General features: G+C 42.9%; 1 protein-coding gene across 2 annotated transcripts in view; it reads right to left on the bottom strand.

Moving 5' to 3' along the window:
• The window catches only part of FGF13 (fibroblast growth factor 13), a 209972-nt gene that overhangs the window by 50500 nt on the left and 132011 nt on the right, over positions 1–27461 (bottom strand). Inside the window, exon 1 of one of the 2 annotated variants that reach the window (XM_042876745.1) lies at positions 1206–1392. The exons of the other annotated variant lie outside the window; for it this stretch is intronic. Coding sequence (XP_042732679.1) covers positions 1206–1392 — 187 coding nt within the window. Of the gene's footprint in view, positions 1–1205; positions 1393–27461 lie in introns of those variants that run through there. 2 annotated transcript variants of the gene reach the window in all.

Below are 27461 nucleotides of genomic sequence, written 5' to 3' on the forward strand. Positions count from 1 at the left end.
AAAAAAAAAAAAAGGTCTACTTCCACTGAATCCCAACGACATCTGCATTGTAGTCATTTCACACAAGTCTGCTTGTCAGGAGGTGATGCATTCTCTGCAGCTCGCTTCACAACAACTTACTTAATAAACCCACTGGGGAGATAGCATGTGTCATTTCCAACTTCTAGTGTCTGGGTAAGAGTCCTTGTGTTTGTAACCAAAGATATTAGGGAGCTCTGCTATCAGCCAGTTCCTTCATGTTAGGAGGAGCTGAAGGCAAAAGCTTATGACAGTTTGCGTTACTTTCTATTGGAGACTTTAAGAACCATACATTTGTTAAGGCTGGGAAAGATCACTAAGATCATCCAGTACAACCATCAACCCATCCCCACCGTGCCCACTGTCATAAGGGTAGTGACGGATGCACAATCCTTGTTCACCAATCCATCTGACAAAAAAAAAAAAATCAACCAAGCACTGCTTTGGCATTTTAGCCATCCCAAACCCAGTGCTGCTTGCAAACTATGAGCAAGGCAGCCCTTGGGTGGCAGCTTGGAAAGGCAGACAGGTTCAATGGCTAACAGCACCACTGTCTCAGCACAGCAAAGCGATCACAACATTACTGGAGGGTTTTGCTCCTCCCACATACAAAAACCCACTCAGATCAGGGACCAAGCTTTAATGCCTGATCTTTAGCACCTCTGACACAGAGGGAATTGCATTTGCAGGCAGCTGCATGTATGAGATTCCTAGAAAGGAACAGGGCACTGAAGCAGAACTCTGGAAGGTACCAGCAAAAGCAAAAAGCCTCTTCTGCAATCAGCAAGTAAAGCAAGGCACTGGCATTCTGCAAAGCAGGAGGACAAAAACAGATCTCTAGTGCTAAGTTATTTACTGTACAGCCGAAGGAGGTGCTAATGTCTCCCCCACAAATAAATCACGTGTGTTTGTATATGTGTATGAGTAAAACAGCGAGATTGCTGAATTACCAGTACATGGATGCACACAGGTGTGCAAGTGAGGCAATGGTGTGCAATATCTTAATAAATCGGATGAACATGAATAGGGAGAGGACTGGCATGGGGTACCATGTCTACCAGATCATACAAGCCAAGACAGCAATACCTGCACACCCATTTTACCAGCCCTGAAACATTCCCGCTACTGATGCACAGCCCAATACACACCAAACCAACCAGCCCCCCGAACACATAACCCTTGCCAACCTGGTCGCCTTCTTCGCCTTTTCTTGGAGCCAAAGAGTTTGACTCTGGAAAACACATTCAACTTGTTCTTGTCGCAGCTTCCCTTGCTCTTGCTGGGGCTGTTGACACACTTACAGGCATTGGACTTCTCCCGCTCCCTGGCTTGTCTCTTCTGGCGGATCAGGGAGCTGGCGATGGCTGCGGCCATGGCCGCCACGGCCCCGGTGCCACCGGCGGGTCAGGCACACGGGGTCTGCTGGCCGGCCACAGGTGCCAGAGCCAGCATGCTGCTCGGCTGTCCCCAACGTTGGGGCAGCCACCACCCAGCGCCTACCGGCTCAGAGCCCGGGAGGCGCCGGATGGATGTGCGCACCGCAGCCCCGCGTCAGGATGCAACAGTTTAGGTCAAAACGGTTTTGTCGGCTGGGATTTTCCCCTTTTGATTTTCTGATGTTTCTTTTTTTTTCTTTTTTCTTTTTTTTTTTTTTTTTTTTTTTATTTCCCCTAACTTCTGGCAGAGGAAAGTTTGCAGGCAGAAGTGAGTGTTTCTACGGAGATCAAACAGACGACTTCCAAGGCATCCCTCCAAGCTGCTCCAGACGCGCTGTTCACACGCAGAAACGGCACATCGACTTGGCGCAAGATCATTGCATCTCTCCTAGCCCCAATTTCTCCAGTTAACTTTTCTCCCCACCCATCCCCTCTCCATTCAAATCCCAGCAAACACCTGTTAGACTCCAGCAGGGTTTGTCCTGTTGTAGAGCTTTTTTCTGAATGCTTTTTCCTTCTCTCACTGAAAGAAGAGATCTGAAGCAAGCAAGCGAGCTGCGACGGAGCCACAGGGAGGAGGTGCCAGAGTCCGGAGCCTCGGCTGCCTGCTGCCGAACGCCTTGGGAAGCTTCTCCTGTCCTTACAGGTGCAGCTGTCGGCGCATCCTTCCCTCCGCGGGCACGTTCGGTTTTCGCATCGCAACACTTGTGACCAGGCGGCAAACAGGCACGTTCCCCTGGCACTCCCGTGCCGGCAGCTCGGCGCAGATGCTGCAGCAGCCGTAGTCCTCCAGCAGCGGATGCACGCACTCGCGTACGCCCCACGAGCCGTGTGTTGGGTGCAGAAATGAGGCGACGCAGCGAGCCCCTTATCACCTCCTCTTCCTTCTCCTTTCCTCCTCCTCCTCTTCTCGCCGGCTCTTTGTGCCCAGAGGTGCGGAGCTGCGGGTGCCGGCACAAGGCGGCTGTTGTTCCTGGATGTCCCCGAGGGCTGAGGGTACCTGGCGGTGGCACTGCCGCTTCCCGGGGAGGAGCAGACACCCAAACAAACGTGACCGCGGTGAGCAAATAGATGGCATCAGGTTTTCCGGAGGGGAGTGGAGACACCTGGGCCAGCGCGGAGAGGTGGCTACCCACAACCACAACCCACCCCTTCCCGCATCAAGCCACCCCTCTTCCTCACTGATTTATTGAAGGCGATTTGCTTCTCTCCCCCCTCGCACCTCCTCCTCCCCGCTCCAGTCCTCCAGCAGACAGACACTCAGAGAGGCGATTCTCCCGCCGCTGCAGTGCTCTCCCTCGTCCCTTTGTCCCCGTCACGGTGCTACCGTGTCCACCCCGGGGGCTGCGGCACAATGGGAGGACGTGCAGGGAGCAGGAGCAAAGCCGGGTGTAACACCTGGGCACCCACCGTGGTTATTGACCTGCAGAGCGGGCACCGGATCCTGCACGTATCCACACCCCGAGACACAGGAAGCAGGAGATCCTGGGGTCTCTTTGTGACACCCCCTTCCTTGCTTTTCAGCAAGCTTTTAACAGCTGGAGCCTAAAATAAAGGCAATTCAGGCTAGAAAAAAAAACGGAGATTTGCACTCCCGAGGACAGCAGCTCTTGAAAGAATTTATCCCTGAGGCAGAAGGGATTTGCAGCCCCTTGCAGGCCAAAGCAGGCTGGGATGTCCCTGCAGCAGGGGACTGAGGGCTGATCCTTGCAGGAGCTGAGCTCTGCGGGGCCAAAATGGCACATGGCTTCAGCCATCTGAGCCCAGAGCTGCCCTGTGTGCCCTGTCACAAACCTATGGATCAGGAGGGCTATGGAGCAGGGACCAATGCAGGTGGGCTGGTGTGACAACATGGGATTTTGGGTGTGATTTCAGACCCTGGCACACACTGCAAGACACCTGCCCCTTCCTCCTTTCCTCCATACACCTTTGGCAAAACCACATGCTCTTCCCTCCCTCCCCAGACACATACATTGCGGGCACAGGCAGCCACAGCAGAAACCATGCCACCACATATTAAACATCATTCTCAATGTCTCTGGAAACATTACAGTCCTTCCTTGGACTAGAAACTGTTCATGATGGGATCTGTTTCCTCCAACTGAGAACTCCTGCCCAATGAAACATGCTGCTCGGCCAGGCCTTAATAACAGGGATACCTCTAATGTGGAAGTTTGAACACAATGTTGGACTGAAGGTATTGGGTACCATTACAGCTTGAGACCTGCATTGCTGATGCAGTATATTGGATGTGGCAGCCCAATATCTCTGTCCTCAATCCCACTCTTCTGCACAAATCACATGTACGTGCACTGACAGACCTGTACAGGTATTCTTGTCCTTATATATGAGACACTTTACAGCATTCACATATTGATATTAAACACTTCTAATTTCATTTTGATAAATAGGATAAGAACAACTGCAATTCATGAGTTCCACCACTACCCTCATCTGCCAATCTACAGAAGACATACGAAACCCCACCCAAGGGGCAGCCAGCTGGATATTATCAGTAATAATTTCTCCCAACCAGCTCACCAATAACGCGCTGTGAGTTTTGCCATCAGTCACAACTGAGACTTGTTTTTTTTCTGAGACTCACCCATTACTTCATAAATATTCTGAGTTTGGAAAACGGTGTTTGATCTTCAGATCAAAGTGAAGCTGCTTCACTGTGATCTGTCCTATAGGTCAGACGACATTTCTTTTCACAACAAATAACCAGAACTCAGAATTTGTCTAACCTTGACAATCCTGAGGAAAAAAACAGTATTTAGGATATCTTCCTGACAGCATTCCAGTGTGCATGCTTAAAATCCATCAAGAAAACTCATTTGCACAAATGTTCCTTGACAGATAACTAAAGAGAGGAATAAAAATAGCATATATGCATAATCAGATTTAAGTTTCAAAAAAACAGTCCTTCAGGGTTGGTCTTTTTTTTTCATGATCATCCTCTTCATCTATCGGTACTCCTACAAACTTGTCTTCATTTACTATAAATGGCACATGAAAATGAGGACCTTGTTGGGAAAACGACTTTGGTATAGGAGCAGTCTTTGGACTACTTCAGTTTTACAGATCCAAAAAAACGGAACAGCTTTATTCTCTTCAAACAGCGAGGGCTGATCACTCCCCACCATGCTAAAAAGGTAAAATGAAATAACTTTCCAAGCAATGTTTTGAATGTAGAAGGCGACCAGGCACCTCTTGAACATATGCTCTCATTCTTGGATTGTGATTATTGTAATTGGGTAGACTTACTGCTAAATGCAAACCATCAGCCCCATTTCAATCAAGAATGAAGCACCTCTTAAGAAATGAGCATAGGACAGACCTGTACATTTACTGCCACAGACAGGAGCTGTGCTGGATCTGACCCAGCAGCAATTACGCTGTTTGAAAGTAGACAACGACTTCACCTGCTTTTAAATCATACTTTAAATCCCAAGCACCTGTTGATTTGATACTGATTATTATTTCCACAACTCTAATCATTAAAAGTACCTGAGCCCTCAGTTGCCTGCACTGGGTACTAATGGCAGCAGGTTGGTCCCATGAGCCCCATGCTTTAAAGCATAGGACATGGTTTTCTATCACATGCATGACTCAATGAGGGACCTGAGCCCTCTGTGCCCTGCAAAAGCATAATTGGTTCTCACGACAAGTTCCTACATAGCACCAGTACCTCAGGTCCATATATCCCATATAGCATGTTCAGTGACTTCTTCTTCCCCCAGATTTATAGTTGGTCCCATATAGAAAGGTAGATTCTGGCCAAAACATATTCTGCATGAAAATCGAGAACAAGATTAATCACAAGGCAGCTCCACACCTCATCCACCCAGCAAAAACACCAGCTCAGTCCCCCGTATTTACAAAACTGAAATTGCTTTGGTGTGACAAACCATGGGATGTTAGGGGTCCCTCCTCAGGCTCTTCTCTTCCTGCTCAGGTAACGTCACAGCTGTTATGCACATGTAGAGTCACATTGCTCCAGGAGTTAGGCCTGGGGACAATTTCCGCTGCCTACATTCCAAACGAGTGGAGATTTATTTTCTGAGAAGTGCCACCAGCATTGCTTTTCTCCCTTTTCAGGCCGTGATAAACAAGACTTCACCCAGCCGGGTATGACACAGCAGCACTGAGGCCCCCAGTGATTTTTTCCTCTTCTAAGTAAACAGAATTACTATTCACCAGGAAGCAGAGCTGTTCAGACCCAAGCTGTGCATCACTTAGCTCCTCCGTGAAACATCCCATGGAAATGACTCAGCCTTTCCCTGCAGCCAGCTCAGCGGCTGGACACAGGTGCTGCAGGATGGCAAAGGGCTCGGGCTCTGTCAGGGGCTGAGCGTGGTTTGCTGCCCATTTTGCTGCCTATGAAGGCTCCATCTTTCCCAGCAACACATGTGAGCTAAATTGAGAGTCATCTAGAGGTTTATTTTAATTGCAAGGTGGAAGGAGGTGTTAGTGGAGGAGCTGGGCTTTCAGGCAGCCCCAAAACAAGAGCTCAAACCGGATGATATTTCAGTCCACAGATCAACTGGGCTTCCTTATTATTAACGAATAGCAAAGTTTAGCTTTAATAATCAGCTGCAAACCTTTATGAGAGCTGCATTACTGTAAGCAGATGTATTTTTTATGTGGCCAAGAGGTATAGCAGCATTGGCATTCCTGTGTGTGCCTGTGCCATGGTTCTTTGCAAAAGTGTACGTTGCATCCTTGCCAGTAACAGGAATAATCAAAATAACTCCCTGTGACACAGCATAGACGTGCCAGTTGGACTGACTATAGAAGAGCTCACACCTGAGTGTGGAAACACAGACCTTTCTCTTCTATAGCCTGTGGGATTAGGCTGCTGGTTGGTTTTCATCTTCATGGGGTACAAAATCATGAATCCCAGCAGCAGAAGAGGCTCCAGCACAACATACATCTGTGGTGCACAGGACTGGATGTGCTGAAACTGGCCCCCATCCAGCAGAGCAGAGATGCGTGTCCCTGTTTTCAACATGAGTCATCTCACTAAAACTACTAAGATATTTAAGAAATAATTATGTGCCTGCTGCATGAAGAAAGGTTCTCATATCTTTATCCTGTTCTCTTATCAGATCTTTTTGCCAGGATGAGATCCACCAGAGAATCTGGGCTGCTTTTCTGAGCTAAATGCTGAGAATAGCCATAAACCTCTGATCAAGAACATCAGTTTCCTCCCAGGTCTTCAGAGAAAATATTCATAGGAGAAATCCCAGTTCTACCCCCTCCCAACTGTGAATTCTGATTCTCTTGCTGCACTGTCTCAGCCAAAACTGGATTTGATCTGACCACACCCCCGGTGGAGCAGGCATTTTTGGAAAAGGAGGGCATTGTTTGAAGCTAGAAAATGGAAATATTTTTTCTTAGGTTAATCCATATTCAGTCATCCCAAAATGTCAACCACAAAAGATCGCCTATCCGGTGCATAAAAGATCAGTGCCAATCAGCTGGGAAAGGTCAGAGAACAAACAGAAGAGATCAGCTCCCACAGCTCTGCGTGCTCCCAAATTGGGAACACGTTATTCTGATGTCTCTGGGGGCCCAATGTGAGCCAGCAACTTGCAGCAGCAGCCGACCAACTTCTCTCTGCCCACTGCAATGCCACAGCAAATGTATTCAAGAGTCTTCCACATCAGTATGCACAGAAATATCTGTTCATTCACCCCTCAGAGTGATGACAATTGAAAGCATCAATGTAAATGACAGGATACCATCCCTCAAATATTTACATCTCAGCATGGGACACATGGGAAGTGTGGGCTATATGCCACTAGCAAACCAAACATAAGGCCAATTTACACATGAGAAAAGACTGCAAATAGTCCTTCACAGACCTAGAACAAGTTGCCCAGAGATTGTCACATTAATCAAATGGATCTTTTTTTGTCTGTTCATAGATCTGATGGTTCATCCTCTGTCAAGAGCTTGACAACAACAGACTCATCAGGTCTCCGCTGAGTTGAAGCCCCTGAGAGTTTTCCTCCTCCAATGTGTCTAAGCATTTCCACCAGCTTCTCACAACCATGATCCTTATTTTGCTCACAAGCAGTTCTGCCCTACTAACTTTGTCTAACTGCTGAGTCCAATTCCCTGCAATCATGTGATGGATGCCAAGCTTGCTGCTTCTCGATGCTTTGTTAATGATCCAAGACCAATCTGCTTTTTTAACAGTGAAATCAAATCACCTGGACTAGGGTCAAAAGGGCCTGACAATGGGTTTCTGTGGCTTTTACCTGACTGCTGAGATCATGCATTACAAGTGACAATGTGAAGAGTTGATCACAAAAAGAAGGGATTTGAGCAAGGACTGCCATGTATTGGACACAGGCAAGACCTGGAGTTAGACCCTTCACTCGGTTTCTGCTTCTGCAACTGTGCAGGTAGAGCCTTGCTGTTTGCAGTCATGGAACTGGAACCAGTTTACCTGAGCAAAAGAGCTGGTCTCAGTTTCACTAACCAGAAAGAAGGTATGCCCTTGGGCATGAGGTGAAGGGTCAAGAGCTAGAAATTCTGCCTTCTGTTTCTGTTGTAATGATTATATGAATATTGATATAACAAGACATATCACTAGATTTATCTAAGCTCATCTGACCTGGGCTGTCAAGACAAGAAAGAAGAGAGAAAGGCAACTCCAGATTGAAGCTTATCCCCATAAAAAACCTGTATTGAAGCTTATCCCCATAAAAAAATCTGTATCAACAGCTGCATGAAGGAAAACTACCTCTGCCTCACTAAGCTACACTTGTGAGGGAATTCAGTCTGTAATTTACCTTATGCATTATAAATAGTTATTACTATCATCAACAATAAATAAATACTTAATAAAGATCCATGTAGCTCAATGTCTTTCTTCCAGCAATGCTCAGTAATACATGAATATAAAAACAGTCCAAGCACTCACGCAGTCACACTTCCCACACACACCTTCCAGCAATTGGCCTCATGGCAACTCCAGGCCTAGCAGGAGCCTCTGCTTCCACGAGCAAAGTAAAAGTGATATCTACAAATCATGTAGAGAATTTGAGGTGAAAAATGCAATGCATCATAAATAAACAACAGGAAAATCATTAGCACATATTAGATTAGATGCACTCTTCGTGCAAGCAATACTCTCAAGAAACATAGGCTAGCAAAACAGGAATGAAATTCACCAGCCAGCATTTGCCATATTAGATTTCAATAGGTCTGGAAATCAGAAAAATTGCGTGTGCATGTTCTGCATAAGCAAATTAGAAGAAATTCAGAGAAGTTGGTTCAGAAGAGCAGGCTGAGAGTAGAGCATCTGCTGCTGCTCCCAGTATTGGCATTAGGTGTCTGGGTACATTACTGGGAACTCAGAATTCATTAGAAAGCAAGGGAAGATTTTGTTGCTATGCAGACAACCAGCGCTCAGAAATCAGAGGAACAGATATGAGAAACTGCCCCAGCTGACCTCTGCTATTCCTCACTTAAACCCAGCTGAGCTACAACAGGGATGTACTTGTTTGTGCAGAGACTGGATAACTGTCCAACTTATGGCTGCATTTCTGACTAAACCCACCAAGAATGCAAGAATTAAGCTGCAGAAGTAGGCACAAGCATAGTACCAGGACTTTAATTAAATTCCCAGTTAACACATATGGCCTTAGTAACTCCACAATCATACTGCTACATCATGCTGAGCTAAACTCACAGAAGAGACACATCATACTCAGCAGGTGATGATATATCATTAGAATTTCTGTCCTCTCCCCTGAACTCTCTTCTCTTCATCATTCTCATTTTCTATCTCTTCCTGCCAGAATCTTCTTTTCTCGTTTCACTAGAAGTTACAACATGCTTTTAATGAGCAGTAGACATACAAAAAACACCAGTATCTTGATCTCCTTATTCTTTAGCTGAGGTCAACTTAATGTTGTTTACGACCAAACAAACTCTGTTTCATCTAAAATGCAACATCCCAAGACTGGGAAAGAAAAGACAAACAGCAGGATTAGATCATAAGGCACAGAACTAACCTAGATGGTTTTTAAGAACTTCCTTGGGCTGACCTTTTAATCTTATTGTTTGTCCAACCAAATTCAGCCAGTTCCATGGAACTGAATTGAAGGAAGACCTCCTTGTATTTTCTTGTATGCACAGTTAACAAGAGCATGAAGAATCTAATTACAATTGCATTTATTACAGCTGGACAGGTAAAACGCAACAGAATTCAAAACAGACTGCAGAACTCTGTGCAGCCTGCTGGAATCTCTATGCTGCTCCCTCATGTGACTGAGGCAAGAGATACAGCTTCCCAGAGGCTATTGGTATTTGCATTTCCTTCTCTTATAGTAACTGGAATTGGATGGCTCAAGCCTCTGCAAATATGGCTTCTACATTCATACTATGGTCGTGTAAACATACGCTTTTTTTTTTCCTTCTGCCTTTCTTCCTTCTGGCTTGCAAATACCAGCCAAGATGTTTCAACAGCAATGAGATGTACAAACAGCAGGGAATCAGAGTAGAGCTGTTAACACTGAGAGAAACTTCCACTTCCTTCAGCACTTTCTTCTTTTACAGTTCTGTAGTATATGAAAGATCTTACTCAGTGATTATATTTTTAAACCATCACTGCCATACATTTTTACCCACTTAAAAAGTTCCGATGCAAAGGCTTTTTCAAGATGCTTTCAGTGAAATATAGTTTCCTGCACAGGAAGCATGCTGCAGAACATTAATTTGGAAACAGTTACAAACCAAACAGAACAAATTTCCATTGCTTTCGCTTGAAGAACCAAGCATACAGAAGTACTGCTAAAACCAGAAACAAGAGGGACACCTAGAGCTAGTTCTTGTAATTGCCCTAACAAGGTCATTCACTTTCTTTCCCAGTTTTTGTTTCTGGTCACTGGTGATATTTAATTACAACCACGCATGTGGTGCCTACGGCTGTAATTAACAGCAAAATTGAAAGCGCGGCGTTCAAGCAACCGGGCAGAGCTCTTGCGATATGGCATTTCGCACTGTGCTTTTATATTTCATAGGAGCTCAGCTCGACCTTTCCCACCTTCAGGTGCAGATATGAGACCGGCGGCTGTCAGTCACCCGGCTCGGCCCGCGTCTGCCATGCGGAGCCGAGACGGAGCCGGATCGGCGGGCGCTGTCCGTGGTGCTGAACACGCGGAGGTGGGTTAACCCACGAGTCCTGGGCCTCTGCGCAGTTTGCTGACCAACCGCCCACGTTTGCCATCGGTCAGCATTTCTTTTGTGTACTGTGGTGGCACAATGCAATCCCGAAATCTAACCTTTTGCTAAATATTTGTGTTTTAGTTCTGCTTCATCTTTAACTGCCAATTCACGCTACAAACAAACAAACAAACAAACAAACCAAAACAAAACACCAAACTAACGCTTTTACAAAAGCACAAGGCATTCAGCAGTTAATATTTTGGATCATGTATTAGGTGAATACATTTGGTAACTGCATTTATAACTTGCCAAAATCACAGAATCATAGCTTTGCTTGGGTTTGTGAGGGACCTTCACAAATTCCAATATTTACAATATCTATTTCAAGAAGAAAAAAAAAACATGGATGTCATGTACAATGTCAAAAAAATTGCTTACTAATCATATTGAGTAATTTGTAATAAAGAATGATATATGTCCTAAAAATACAGCTAATATCCAACTCTCTGTACACAGTGCCTATCAGATTATTGCTTGATATTGCGGTGTTTTTCAAGAGTCCTTACATATTTCTTTTCTAGCTTTAGGGCGTTGGTTCGTAATCTGATCATTTCACATACAAAATGCACAGAAAACATTTTCTCATTACAAAAGAAAAAATAAATTACACCATCATAACTGCCTTTTTTTTCTTCCCTAAAATCTTTGCAAAAGAAAAGAGAAAAACTAATGTTTTTGTATTAAAATGTTTTCACGTTATCTACACTATAACAAGATTATCTTCAGTTAATGTTAGTCACAATACTCTCCTGAAAGGCAATTAGAACGGAACTGGAATATTCTTGTCTTTTTCTTTAAAGCAGGTCTTATATCACGAGCACAAAATAAACTAAATACATTGAACCAATGCTTAAAAGGCCATAAAGTCAAGCAGTGAGACATCTGAAATACATTGTTTAAACAAGACAAATTTGCCAGTTCAGCAATATATTCAGTGTATTTACGGTTCCAATTGACAGTAATTAACATTTGTCTTTTCCTTCCTAAATAGTATGGGTTTGAAGTTAATAAGGCAAAATCATGAAGTCAAAGAACGACGGAACTACCATATAATGAGCATTAAGAAATATTAAGTCTTAATTTCTTTACGCAGTTTATCATATTTGCAGAGCATTACTTGCCAGAAATGAACTTCTAGATTTTCCCTCTAAAAACATTGCTTAAATACATCTTACCTGAATACGACTTTCTTAACCCCAAAGCCATGCTGTCTTACAAGCTGCTCCTACCCAGACAATTGCAGTCTACATTTGGAGCAGACACACAGGAGTAGATCAGGGAAAGTTTAAGGCATATTTAAAGTATTCTCTACGGTACTGGCCAGAAACATCAAGCCCATACTCGTGGTATAGAGAGATCATTAATGGGCATTAGTGACAGACCATTATGACTTTCAGAGATCATTAAAGATTCATAATGTAGCTGCATTGTTCTGGCAACATCTAACCATTTCTTGGACATAAACGTACATTTCTCCCACATGATTTCCTTAAACTTATTATTTTTGAGTGTCAAATTTTATTTTCTGCCTCCTAGAATTACAAAGGATGCTTGTAACAGGACACTGTAGCACATTACACCAGCCATAGGAGCCTGGTGCTTGCTTTAGCTGATACTTTTATTGCAAGGCATTTTGCAATATGAATAGCCGAACAACATTCATGAGGCAGAATATGTACCATACGTTCTTCCTTCTTTAAATAAACTGCACTGCTGATGCACCATGTTACAAGAATAAAAAGCACTTGAAATAATTACATTTGCCAACTATTCTTAAACAATTACTTCATATTCACCTTTTGACTTTTTTGAGTTTTACTGTATTTTCAGAAAAGCTTTGTGTTTTCTGAGAAATACTAAGACATCCTAGTGTGAGTCAACAATGCCTGCTATTCCTAATACAGTTTTGAGGAGTGCAAATGCCACTGAGGAAAGGCGTAGAAGATGCATGGTACTGCAAATAATATTGCTGAATGGTGCCAACCAAGGGCTGGATTTGAATTTTCTGTTGCTGAACTCAATCAAGACCTTGTGTAGTTCATCCTTCTTCAGCAGAGCTCCTGCTCACATATGATGAGTGAAATTTATACAGTCTAGCAGCAAAGCCAGATTTGAAAGTCAAATACTGTCTCTAAGCATGACTTGGTCATTGTAGAGACATATAACTACAAGCAGTATAAGAAGAGCTCTTCCTCTTCATGGGAAGCTACCACTGCCTCCACTAAGAAATGTTCTTCAGTCACACGTGCATGAGCATGTTTTACTTCGCAATGCAATGTATCAACAGTGAGCATTCACCAACCTGCTTATAAACAGGAAAAGTGCTAACCTCCAGCTGGGGAGTGGGAACTTCAGCAATCCTTCTCACACAATCATTTGCAAATGCATCATGTCGAGCTTTAGAAAAAGCCACTACAGAAAATGAGATCTGGAAACTGAAGTCAGTTTAACATTTTAACAGGTTTGAGCATTTATGTTTTGCTTAATATATACCTAAAAAGGTGAAACCTGCCAATTCACAGCTATGAAAGAATTTTCCCAAAACACTATTTTGGTGTTTCCTAATTCACGTCATTGCTTATTTATTTGGAATTTGCAACAGGTATGCAGAAATAAAATCATGCTGTGAACTGCATAATTTTAGAATATTCACCGTTTGTTATGCCACAGTCGCACATAATCAAGCTGTGAATATTGCTGATATCCATGTACACTGTACCAATAAAAACATCCCTCATTATTGCTGTTGGCAAACAAACAACACCATACCAAGAAAACCATAGTGAGGCAAAAACTGGTTTTGAGACATTTGCACTCAGAAATGGCACAATTTTCTCTAGAAGAAGTCAATCCACGTGGAGGAATGTACTCAAGCCCATCACCAATCACCTGCTGAGAGCTGCTGGTTTTAAACCACCATCCTCAAGTCAATAGTTTTTATGTCACCCATGTCAATGACCAACAGACAGTCAAAAGCCAGCAGTGGTATTGCTTATTCCCTTGCAATTATGCACAAGATGAATCTGCACATCAATGTAACTCTTTCCACAAGCAGGAATGCACTTAATTCCTTTTTCCAAAGCCCGCATGAATTTGTAATGACGATTCCACCAAATTTAAACAGTTCTTACTAAAATTCCCAGGATCTGTATTTTTCAGCAATCATTTAAGCAATTCAGAAACATTCTTACAGTTTTACAATAAAATCAAGGTTGTATATTGAAAGCACAACCTGTGTTTATCTGACACTTTCTACCACTTAGTTTTTCATTGTGTACCAACTTGTTTAGCTGTTTACCCAAAAGGAAAATACTGCTTGTGTCTCATTTCCACTTTGTTTTGATCACTTTATGTCTGTTGCATGTCTCAGCCCATAACTAGAACTACTGACACAAAGGAACACAGCTCCTCTGAGATTCCTGCATGCTGTTGATTTAGACCAGCTCAGACTTTACTTTTGCAGAGTGGTAGCTTAAAAGAGCAACATCATACTGTGTTATTGGATCTGTGGCAAAAGGTCTAAAAGTGGATTTATAGTAAACAACCATTTTACATTTTTTGTCCTATGGATCAATAAAAATCAAGCTGACATTTGTTATGACGCATTCACTGGAGATTGACCTGTTATAAAAATTGCAGATGACCAATGAGTAAAGAGCTAGGAGAAAAGGGAAGAGATGGTTTGGAGAGGGCAGTACATCATTAACCTTCCAAGGAGAAAAGCTTTAATTAGCACTTCAAAAGAGATCTCATCCCTTCACTTCAAGAGATCTTGAAGCCACAGTTTCATCAGTTTGCCCATGATGTCATGTGCTGCACCTGTTCTCTTTACAAGCGACCAGAACTGACAACTTTGCAGGTCACAGCACAAGTAACCCATGCTGGCTGGTATGGTGACAGTCATCGTGGACTGCAGCAAGCACTCTCCTCCCCAAAATCACAGCCACACCACAAACATGGTGCTCTACCTTTTATGCATGTTCTCTGAAGCAGACAGACTCTGTCTAGTTTGCATACAGGTAATGGTGGGCTGAGATAAATGCCTGAGGATATCCAAACTAGTAATGTGGATACAAGTGAATTGACTGCTGCAGGGAAAAAAAAAAAAAAAACTTCCATAACTTCAGCATGAGATCTGGTTTGTAATCTTGCAACCTATCAGGCGTGCCTGTTTCAATTAAATCTGCTTTGCACTTTGAATTGATTTCCACAACAAACAAACAAACCAACAAACTCTAAACACCTAGGATCCAACATCAAAACCCCTGCTTATCTGAGAGCCTGGATTCTATTCTGCTGCTGTTGCTACGACCAAAAAACCTCAAATGCGAAGCACAGACAGCAAGCACAGCAATGCTCTCTCAGCAGTTTCATGGTAACATCATGCAACTTCCAGGCAAATACAGATGATGACTAAAAGAAGGTTTCTGCCTTCTTGGATAAGTTGGAGTAAGGAGAACCCTGAACTAAAATCCAGCCAAACCCAACTTTTTGGGATACAGAACCTGTCATTCTACTGTTTTCATATTATTCATCATTATATTTTCAGAGTCATTCAGATGTTTGAATGTTATCCCCAAGATGATTCATTTCATCATGTATTTTCCTATCAGATTATTAAAAACATCACATATGCTTATCATATGTGTTTATCACATACGCATCATATATGTTTATCTGCCTGGAAGTATCTACTATCCCACTGCTTTTTTCTCCTCTCTTTCTGACCTGACTTCGCTAACCTGTCATGCAACCCCACTATAAGGAAGAAGCCCCTTAAGGGGTGGCGCTACTTAATTTACTGCTGCTAGGAATGCCTGCCTGCAGTTACTGGGAGAAGCAGCGAGATCCGTGCAGCACCAGCACCTTCCTGCCTGAGCTCCATCCGCCACCTGCTGGTGCCATCGCAGCAAGCAGGAATCGTTACGTGGAGACCGGCGTGTTCCTGCGGGCACCTGGAGCTCCGAGTGCTGCCTGCGAGGCTGCAAAAAGCCTCGAGAAGCACTGCTGGCAAACGTCTCTGCACTTCGTGCCCGCACACCAAGGCAGTTTCAAAAGCGTTCTGCAATTACAGCATTTAAAACCAGAAAGGACAAGTCTGACATTTGGATTTTTAGCACACGAAACAAAACAGCCACAAACTCCCAAATGCCAGAAGTTGCCATGATCTGCCCCAAATTCACTACGATGGGGGTACAACATGTAAGAAGAGTTTACGAGCACAAAGGGAACTCAATGGCATAAACAGGACTCGCAGTCAGACACAGGATTGAAAGCAGAAATAAGTGTCACTTTGTGTCAGTGTCAGTGTCACAAAGTGCCACTTTGACACCTGCCTACAAAACAGCTTCCAACCTCCCTCTGTCATGCCATGAGAAGTACCGCCCTGAACTTTTTCAGTTACTGTATTCCCTTTGGAATACACTAATTATGGTATATTCTATTTGGAACATTTCAGTAAAAAGGCAATACAAAGTATAACCAAAAGTACCTTCTGTTCTCTCTTTTCAAAATCAATAGCCCTTGCTTGCCCTGTCTCGTTTGCTATGCAAGAACAGGATGGCACTGAAGCTGCCCTGATGGGGTAACATGGTATCTGCATCAGTTCCCTTTGCAGATACCAGTGGGAAAGTACTCAATACAAGGAATTTGCCACTTAAAGAAAGCCCATAAGCCAAGGCTACTTGCATAGTGTGCCACCGTGCAGGTGGATATTCAGGTTACCTCAGTCTGTAGCATTACTGTTAAATAGCAGACAGAATGCTCAGCCAAACATTCCCAGGATACCCGAAAGAGCATCCCTCACAGTGGCTCAAGGATAGGCATCCTGAGTCATTTCCATCTCTGATCTGTAGGGTCAGACATCGTATTAGTGGCCTACACTGCCTTATAGCCATGCTGCAGCCACATACCAGGAAGAGGTGGCAGCCCTGCGTAGTGCAGAGGGTTTGGGCAGGATCACTACACAGCAGCTCAGAGCAGCAGTTCTGCTCCTCGCATGGCTCTTATCACACTCCTCAAGTGACACACGTAGGGGAAATGCTGATAAACACAGAGCAGAGAAGTGTTCTTGATGCTTCCTGTGTATTTACATCAGCACTGTGCAATGTTCTTCTGATCCATCCTGCTGGAAAGTATATGTCAATTTCACCAGCAATCTTCTAGCACAAATAGTTCTTACTCACTTGCCAAACACAAAGAAAACACAGTTAATGTCTAATTCAAGTCTTGACAACAGCATGATCCTACTCATATATGATAATCCACATGAAAGAGAGCAATCCTTAAAGCTAAAAGAAATGGTTTTCCTATTTTCCTTTACAGGCCAAAAGTAAGACATTAGCTTAACCACCAAAGGAAGAGAATTGGATGCTCGGCATATTTTTAGTGATGGGGTTTGCAGAAGCACCTGAAAGAACTGAGAGCACAAAACCTATGGCATGATTGTGTCTAGCTCCTCAAAAATGTCTTTTTTTTTTTGAAAAAAAAAAAAAACAAAACACTGAAAATCAGATTTTGACACAACAGAAAGGAAAGGCAGGCAGATCTCTGGGATGAAAAGATCAGCAAAGACATTGCCTCCATCCCCTAGAAACAAGGCTCCAGAAGCCCATAAGCTAAGGCAGACCTTCCATTATGCAAGGTCTAGGTAAGCACAAAATTCCATGTTTTTTCTCCAATTTTTCTTCCACAGACAAGATGTGGCACCAAACACTACTAGAAGAACGTGAAAGAAAAAAAAACTACTAGCATATATGAGTTGTCAATTGTCAACTAGGCATTCATTCTCATTATTAAATACAGTGCCCCAGCACCACACTTATATCCAGCTTTATGACACTCACAGGGACTTATCACACAGGAAAAGGTTTGTTAAGGAAAGAATCTTGATGTATTTACCAGAAGCTCTCTTTTACAAAAAGCTCTCAGAATCACTTATTTTGCAGGCATTATTCTGCCCCACTTTCCTCACCAGGTAACAGCATGACGCAAGCACTCAAAAAAAAATAAAAAATAAAAAATAAAATGTAAAATTCCATAAAATATTTGCCACTAGAGGAGGCCATTTCACCATTTATTTCCAGTGACAAACCTGTTGCAGGGAAATTTCACTGGAGCAATTCCCAAAACCACCACTGCTGTTTTCCAGCTTGTGCTATGATGAATCCAACCGAAATCAGAGAACTGCTCAATAGCTGTGTTTGCACTTAGTCCTGAACTAAATGAAAAACAAATTCACAAAGCTCACAGATTCATAACTGGATAATCTCTGTCTGTTTCAGTGTGATGGTACATTTCACTGCCTGTAGAACATGCTGAACACGACAGGGGTTTTCAGGGATTATACTGATCTGAAAATCATTGCTAGAGAAACTTCAGCTTAAGAAATTAGCAATGAGGCCATGCAATCTTCAAGCGCAACAGTTTTCTTCACTGTTTCCCATCGTTCTATGAAGCCTTTGATGCTCCAAATTCACATCCTGGATGCTCTCAGCATCCAGGCTCCACTGCCTCACACCATCAGACTCCAGGCTCCAAATCTAGGGATTCGCTTCCTGCCTTGGTGAATGGGGTTGCACTTTGTTTCAGGTGAATGGAGCCAAATTTTAAAATACCCAAATTTGCTATGAAGCAGAATTGCCCTTTCCAGCCTGGTCTAGGTATAAACAAACATTAAAGGAAATGGGCCGTGAAATTTTTGAATCACAAGACATACTTGAACATACCCTGTTCTCATAAAACATCTCTGGCTGATGGTCTCAGAAATAGATGCCCTTTCTCAAGCACATCCCAGAGGAGATAAGAACAGCCATGCGAGGAAGATTTGAGCAATGATCCCATATTTTCATGCATGCATCCCAGGTTGCTGTGCCTGTGGTATCACTACAGTTTCCTTCTTGCATGCACTTTAACTTGAACAACGGAGGCTAAGACTTGTGTTTTGGCCATAGTGCACCTTATTCAGGTGATGTTTGTAGTCAAAAAGGCCTTTGGCAGAAGGTGACAACTGCAACTTTCAGCCATGCTTTCAGAGTTCCCCCTGCATTTTGCTAGCTCCCATGGGAGCTCACAGAGACATGGGCTCCCAGGCAGCACCCTCCTTAAGAACTGACCTAAAAAGCCACTTGTATCCTCTGCCACATGCCAGGCTAGAAAGTGCTTCATGCCCTGGAAAGGATACTTGAGAGGCTGAGAATAATACTGGACAGCACTTAAAGATACGGGTGCCATAGCTCACATCATGACTCTGGGGTTTCAACACTCTGCCAATGCATCCTTCTCATGCAGAACTTCAGAGCCCAAACACATTGATAGGAAGCACCCATTTCTGAGGACAGAGCCTGGAAGGCAGCTGTTTGGTGCAGACTGCTGTGCTGTTCCTTTGGCTTGCAACTCAGATACTACAAATCTGACATTGCATCATTAAACTTTCCCACCTCCACTTCCATTCCAGCAGCTGTAAAGCAAAGTAATTTAATTTAATTACAATTTTTAAATTAAGCAACTATGTGACTACGTGCTTGACTATAACAGTGAGAGCTCTAACTTCACATCTCAGCATTAGAGGGAGTCCTGCTCCCGTTTAACTCTCTTTGCGGAGGCGAGAAGTTGGAAGCACGGCTTTATGGAACAGCATCCCAGCAGTCAGTCAGCAGCACTAGAAAAACGAACAAGGAAAAAACCTGAAAGCATATTTCATGCTCTGCAGCGGATCCACAGCACACAGCAGGGTAAAAATTCAGTCCCTCTCTTCATGTCAAGCATTAGCATTCCTGATCTAAGCAACGCTGCTCTGAGCTGCAGGACCTGAAGGAAGATTCACATGGATACCCAGGTTCAGTGACCTTGGAGAATCAAGAGGATACATTTGCCTTTCAAGCACTTAATTTTTACATTGATGGGCTTGGAGAAATCTGTCAGACATGGGCAGAGAGACATGAGTCTCCAACCTCTTCGGTCCTTGGATATATGGTATTGACTGACGAATACAGATGCCCATAAATAAGTGGGCAGATGACTGCAGTGACATCATGTTCTCAAGTATTACAGTGACAGAGGCAATGAAGGAGACAGGCAGACAGAAGACAATCCCTATCGACACGTTAAGAAGTGGGTCACATTAGCCTTTTCAGTTTAGATATTTAAAGGTGTGGAAAGATTCAACCAAGGCAAGTTTTTGCCAACGCTTCGTCTGTGCAAACACCATCAGAACACAGATTCTGCTGCATATTCAAGAATCTGGACCAAATCTTGACTTCACAATTTGGCTTGAACAGCCGAGGCTTGGAGATTCTTGGAAATATTCCCTTCAGCCTTATTCACCAGTCTAACCCTGTGTACAGTTCCTTTTTACTTCACCCTTCTGTACCTCGAAACTGGACTTACATTTTGCAGTGTTCCATACCTAGAAAGTAATGGGAACCAGTGAAGAACCTACTCCCAAATTCTGGACTCTACTACTGTACAGAAAGTTCCACAGTCAATAGCTGGGTGAGATCAGGTTTTCTTAAAACCACTTTTAAACCACCACCACCATGAGAGCTATGGTGAGCTTCAGCTCATTGATAGGAGAGCTCTGAATTCACCTGAAGTAATTCTGAAGTTTTGAAGCTCCCAAGTTCCAAGAAACCAAGCAGCTCATCTGTTTGAGCACCAAGATGAGATGCTCATGGGAGACAGGACAACATTAAGCTGAGGAAGGAGAAAGAGAACAGACAGTTTCATATTCTGTTTGGGACACTGAGAATGAGCAAGGAGCTGAAGGAGCAGGACAAGGATGGGGTCTGGGAGTCCGTGCTTTCCTTCCCTCTGAGAGCAGGCTATGTACAGAAATATGAGCATCCACACGAGATGATTTAGTGGATTTGAAGTGGGAAACTGAGTTTCCCTTCCCTAACTTCTCTTTAAACATTGTCACGATCATCGATGCCTAAAAGCTGTCATCACCCGGAGGATTTTCAGAGCCAAGTTGTGGCCCTGTTTAAAAATAAGTGCTTCAAGCCAGGCACCTAAATCTATGCCTGTGTGCCTAACATGGAGAAAGATGAGCCTCACATCCCAGCTTCCCAGCTCAGCAGCAGGAGGAAGCCTCAGCCCAGGCTCAGCAGAAGCCACAGGATGACAGAGTTACACGAAGCTGTGGGGATGTGCCATGCAGATGCTGCCAAGTTATGGGATGTCAGCATGGAAACTCAGCCCAGTATTTAAACATAAGGGCTCCTGGACTCAGTGCAGCATCTGAGAGATCTTCATAGGTAAGGGCATTTCCAGGACTTACAGATGTGGGGAGGTGGTGGAGTCGCCGTCCCTGGCAGTGTTCAAGAGGCGCCTGGATGAGGAGCTACAAGATATGGTTTAGTAGCTTGTGGTACTGGGAATGGGAGGGTGGTTGGACTAGATGATCTTGCAGGTCGTTTCCAACCTTGCGATTCTATGATTTTATGTCTGATTTTCTGATAAATTTGGTCTGCATCTTGCAACATGGGCACAAATTCACTTAGGTGTTGAGATAACCATGAGTATCAAAAATCTCAGTAAAGTTGGCAGAAACAGGCAAAATGTCAGTGAAAAATTTCCATCTAGAAATGCTATGCACAGGTGACCAAACCTGATTCTTAAGAGCATAATGACAAGCAGGTAGTATCACTATCATCAGGATCTCACACAAACTGCAGATGCTGTTACACTAAATCACCATCCAGCACGAGGTTGTTTTGGAACGTCTCTAGGCTCATACTATCTTTCAATTACTTCAGAAGGAAAATAATGTAGTACTTAGCCTGAAAGACAGACTTCACAAGAATACAGATTTCTAGCATTTTCATTGCAAAAGTGGTAAATTAGGACCGAATTATGGTCCAGAAAATGTCTTATCATTACGGAGCTTCACAGATTCAAACCACCCCTTGATTTGGATTTCCCCTGGTGCACAGCAAATAACTTTTACAGGTTTGTTACTTAGCTGTCAGTGTTTTGATACCTTCCATTGAGAAGTCTTCATTCCTTTGCCACTTATTAGACAAAGTATTTTAATTCAGGAGATATTCTAAAATTTTCTAGGATCTAAAAAAAAAGAGTGAATGGGATAAATATCACCTGACTCTGTCAATGGCAATTAAGTAATATCACACAGGCCCATTGCACTTCTACATTTGTTTTCCACTGCATCTTCTTAGACATTTTTAATGTCAATCACCCAGCCTGGAATTAAAAGTCCATTCTCTTCAGCTGACATTCAAAAGGATATTCAATGCTGTTTTCAAGCCAGATGCTGGGGTTCTAGATTGCCAACAATGAAAATTCTTCCCTACATTTTTGTCTGTAATGCTGGGACACAAATCATCCGATGTTGCCACCAGGGGAAGAACTTCTGTTCTTCTGGGAAGAACATTCAAACAGGGTGATGCTGCTGATCTGCCTCTTTAGACAACTCTAGAAGCAGCGCAGGCAGAAACACCTCTTTGGAACTTTTAGACACGGTTTAGCAGGCAATATTGGTGGTAGGTGGACAATTACACTAAATTACCTCAGAGGCCTTTTCCAGCCTCAATGATTCTGTCATTTTTAATTCAATGATTCTAAGTTAATTTTAGTGACCATCAAGGAATCCTGAGTGATACCACCACAGGAACCAACTAGTTTTCTGATGGATAATGCATGAGGCTTGTTAAATCCGCCCCCCCATAAATCCATATTCCATGGAAAATTTAAGAGATACATCTGACTTCATAGAATTCTTTTTGATTTGGGCCCTGGTAACTCTGAAAAGTTCCATTGCCTCTTAACTCAGGCCAGGCTAAGCAGCAATCTCAGACAGGAAACTGAGAATAAGGCCCCATATTTTGCCCATATTCAGCATTCAACCTGCTGCAAGTGGGGCAGCAACGGAATATGGAATTTAGGGGGGGAATTTGATGCCTTCCAATTTCTGACCAAGCAAGATTTTCTTAAAAACAGAGCATTTCCAACTTCATACTGTTAACTCAAGCTTTAACTCCCTAGATAGAGGGAAGGGGATAGTGCAGGCTTACTCTTTTGTACATGTTCTCTCAAAACTGATGACACATCACTTAGACTGATGGGAGTGTGCACTTTCCACTATTTTTAGGCTCCTGTAAAAGTAAAGATGAGATAAACAACATTCCCAAGATGGATAAAAACAAGGTAATGTTGAACGGAACAGATCATATGAGTAAATTGTGTGGGATGATGATTTGTATCGTCTATTACCTTTGTTTAAAATACACGAGAGAATATTCTGTGCATCAATGCAGCTGTCACTCATGAAGGTGGCCACCTGGCTATGTGACTGATGTACAGCCATAGCAACTCCCTTCTTGGCAATCCAGCCAAAAGAGTCAATGGGGAAGTCAAGTACCTCCTTCAAGCACTAAACACGGTTAAGAGCCACTGGAGACAGGCACAAATGCTTTTCACACCACTGTGAGGAAGAGAAGTGGTGGGCATGGAGGGGCTAGGCACCGATGAAACCGTATCTAACATTCTTTTAACCAGGAATACATATTTGACTCTAAATTTATGAGCTATCCCAACTCTTTTTAACTTAAAGCCAGAGAACTGATGAAAATAAAAGTGAAAATCAGTTTGCTATTCAGCTCTAGCTATATCAAGTTTAACTGTTACCTAATAAAGGAATGCCAAGAAAACACTTAGCACCATCCTTCCTGTATTTTAAGCAGTGTGTTGTGCCTACAAGAAAGGCAGGCACTTTAATTTAATTCATTAGAAGAAGAAATATTCTGCCATAGAGGAGGAAGAGCTGTCTGGCTCCCAATGACTATGCAGGGTGGCCATGCAGGCTGGCCAGTGCCCCACATGGCAGCATTCTCCCCCACAACCTGTGGGCATTGAGCATTGAAGCAGGCAGGGCTTCCTCTGCCCTTGTTCCAGCAGTGATGGTCTGCTATCAGTGATGGTCTGCTATGCCAGAGCTGTTCTGAGAATACAAAACAACCTCTTTCCTACCTCTGCTGCTTCTAAAGCAGCACTGTAATAACCATATTTAATATAATTTGGGAGACAGGATAATAGCAACAACAAAAAAATTTATGCTCCACTTCATGTTTTGCTGTGCTCTTCCAATCGATCTACGAAGCATCCACTGTGTGTTTTCATCTTTGGTTGCAATTAAATCTACAGGAAACATGTGGTAAATGCAACCTTCCCACGGGGATTACTACTCTGCAAGCCACTGAGGAGCCACAAGATAAAACACCTCAATGACACCAGCAACAATTTGTCACAAAGCAAGGCTGAGATGAACATCTCACAGTAATAATGTTAATCACGCTCAGCGGATAAAAAGAGAATAAAATCACCCAGAGAATTCAGTGAGGGATGCTAAGGTCTGTAATGCTTAAATAGCTAAATGCAATTAAAACACTCACTCTTCAGTCATCACTGCTTTCACAGCTGCACTGTAGGACGTAAGCACTGCAGCCAGCTCACTGTGACGGCAGAACACAGCTCTGCTTTTCTCTACAGCTGATGATCCTTTATCTGTAGGATGTCTGATATGCGAAATAAGCTTGGTGATACTGGACAGATAGAAGGGGGTAATGATTAGTGATCACTTCCTAAGCAATCACTTGTCATACATTCGATCTCTAGATTTCACCCAGAGAACACTGAGCAGCAATTAGAGACCTTCACACAAGGCTCAAACGTACCTGAGGCACAGAACTGTTTGACAGATACTGAGCAGGGCTGGGCTTTGCACGAGGCCTTTCCTTCCAGAGCTGTGAGCAGTGCTTTGCAGGATCAGGGGTGTCTCAGAGCAGATCTCCTTAATCTCAAACATATCAGCACAATAAAGCCTATGCAGAAAAACAGCTCAAAAGGCTGAGCCCCACTGAGCCGGTGACATGCTCGTCTGCAGCTTGTCAAAATGCAGGAGAACTCAGACAAGCCCAACTGTCATGGGGACAGCAATGACAACAGCTCCTGATCTGTTCCCTGAAAGAATTACAGCCACAGCCACCCAACCACCCTTGCAAAATGAGGCAGGTTTATATACTTGTATTAAATTTCTAATTATTCATTTATATTTTCAAAATAACGGTGTAATTCTGTGCAGAGCTCAAAAGCACAGCCTCCCCATGTAACCTCCCAGATTCTTGGCCTGTGGATCACAAGATGTTTTCTTTGAATGATGATTATTAGCAAAGGTCAGTGAGGTTCTGGTTACTTGGATAGACATGCCCTGCTGACCACTCGGTCTGAAACACCTACAGAAAGACACAAAATCCCCCACAAACTAAGCACATTGAATATTCTTTTATTATAAAAATGAGATGGGCTGTCATCCACAGAACAAGTGTGCAGTGAATATACCATTTCCTGCCCACAAGGATAACACAGGATGGCCTTTCTACTTTACCTTATTTGCTTACCTTAAAGAATGCCTGCTTACTATGTTGCAATGTATAGTTCTCATCTACCTGAACTGCACATTAAAATATGCATATTATTACCATACTTTCGTTATTGTAACAGCAAACTCTGCAATCCCATGCCAATCAAAATCAATTCTAGCACACCATTCACATAATTACTTCTTGGGAAAACATTCTGACTTCATTATTACCTTCATTAAAAACAAAAAAAAAAAAAAAAAAAAAAAAAAAACCCCACCACAAATCCGAACACAAGGTCACTCATTTTCTGGATATCAAGCTGGCTGCTATGTATTAGCACATCCACACTTCTTGATCAAATAGCTAATGGGTAAACATACAAGTCTTCCCAATCCCTTGTTTTCCTTGCCTATGGGTCCCCCACCAAAGACAACAGTAACTTACTTATTTTTCTACAATCAGATATTGAACTACTTGGTTGCACAAGAACTACAACAATTAGATCCCTAGATTGTTATTGAAGTCCAGTTACAAATCTCACAGGTAGAAAATATGAAGCAGAAAGCTATTGCTGGACATACAGAATTACCTACCGGTGCTTTCAGCAAGATTAGATTACAAATCAATGGCAGCTACGCTGAGAGCCAAATTATAGCTGCTCCAGAGTGATTATAAAAGTGAGAAGAACGTGCAGTACTTCCCCTGTTTCTCTATTTTATTTCCACACGCTACCGAACCCTTTTAGCTCCCCCAACTAATTGAGTTTTTATCAGTTTGCTACCAAATAAACCTTTTTTTCCTCCTAAAATGAAAATTTTGTTTTCATGTATTGGGTTTTTTTTTTGTGTGTTCTCGCATAATCAGCAGTTTTTTTAGAACAATACCTTGTTTTGAGCTAAAAAGTCACAGCATTCTGCTTTTACAAAATGTAAACCTTCTCTTTCAATCAGTCTGAGTTTACATATTGAACATCATTCTTCTCCAAACTGCAGCTTTGCATGAAAAACCATTTGTATCAGAGATAAGGTTGGAGAAGACCACTAAAATTGTCTAGTCCAACCATCCACCTACCACCAGTATGGACCACTAAACCATGTCCCTAAGCACCACATCTGCACGTTTCTTGAAAGTATCATTTTCTTCCTACCATTATGGTTGATCTCCCAGGAGATTCCTTTTCCTCATGAAAATGTTAAGCATTTCAATGAAATCTAAGATGTAAGACTAGTTTGCAATGACCTCTATGCCATTCATGAAAGGAGACCAACTTCTCTATAGAGGAAAGAAAACCAAGTCCATCTGGGCACAAACACTGATTCATCCAAGGAGATTCAGCAACAAGATCCCGCTATCATGGATTGAAGGTAACAACACTCTCCTGGTTATGTGACACTCCCTACAGCATTGCTACTCTCCCAAATGCTGACATTACTGGCCTGCTGCTGCTTCAGAATGGCCACAAGGAGAAACCCATGACAAATCCAAACACCTACCTTTGTTCAAGCTGATAAAGCCTTTCACCACAGTGGCAATGCCTATCATAGACAAAACACGTTACCTCCAGCTTGGTACCTTCAAAAGAGAAATAAATTCTCTAAGCTACCAAACACATGGTAATATGAGATGTTATCTGTGTGGCCCAAGAGAGGTTAGTGAAGAGATCTCCAATACTGCATCATTTCCAGTGCTGCCTGCTCACTTTGCTGAACAGTGGATAACATAGAAGGAAGCAGTGGAAGTTTTGCTCAATAAGTACTCTCACATCAGTCAACAGCTTCTAGGCTCTCAGTTAGAAAGGACTCACTTGTTTTTGCATTGCTCATTAAGACTGGGAGAGGATGGAATCGTCACCATCCTTAATACAGCATTTGTAATATATTAACATCAAAAATCCACTACTGTGTTCAGAATCTGAATCAGCGAAGGGATGGAGACAGATCCTGCCCTGAATAGATAAGCAGCATTGCAAACTGACAAACCATGGTCTCCACCGACAATTTGACTTAAATTGTGAATGAAATCCAAGTAGCTAAAGACAAAGACATGAATCCTGTTACACTGTTCTGGCTTTGCACGCTAGGGACCTTCAATCAATGAATCCATTCCACTAGAAGAAATTCACATCTGGTCTCAGCTGAAGGAGGAAGAACTCTATATAGTATATGTAGTTTTTCCTGCTTTGCATCTTGCTTCTTCTAAATCTCTTTGGAGCACAGACAGTAGCAAAAGCGCAATATGCCAATTCACAAACCATTTCAAAACATGCACAGACTAAAATAATTTCACTGAGAAGAAAAAAGAAAATCACATTTTTTTCTCCCCCAGTAACTGGAGCATAATTTCAGTTCGTGTGAAATTTAGCTTTTGGTAAAGCTAATTTTTT

This window comes from Lagopus leucura, unplaced genomic scaffold (genome assembly GCF_019238085.1).
Source record: "Lagopus leucura isolate 7727_CA_CO unplaced genomic scaffold, USGS_WTPT01 Super-Scaffold_100016, whole genome shotgun sequence".
NCBI classification, from domain to species: Eukaryota; Metazoa; Chordata; class Aves; order Galliformes; family Phasianidae; genus Lagopus; species Lagopus leucura.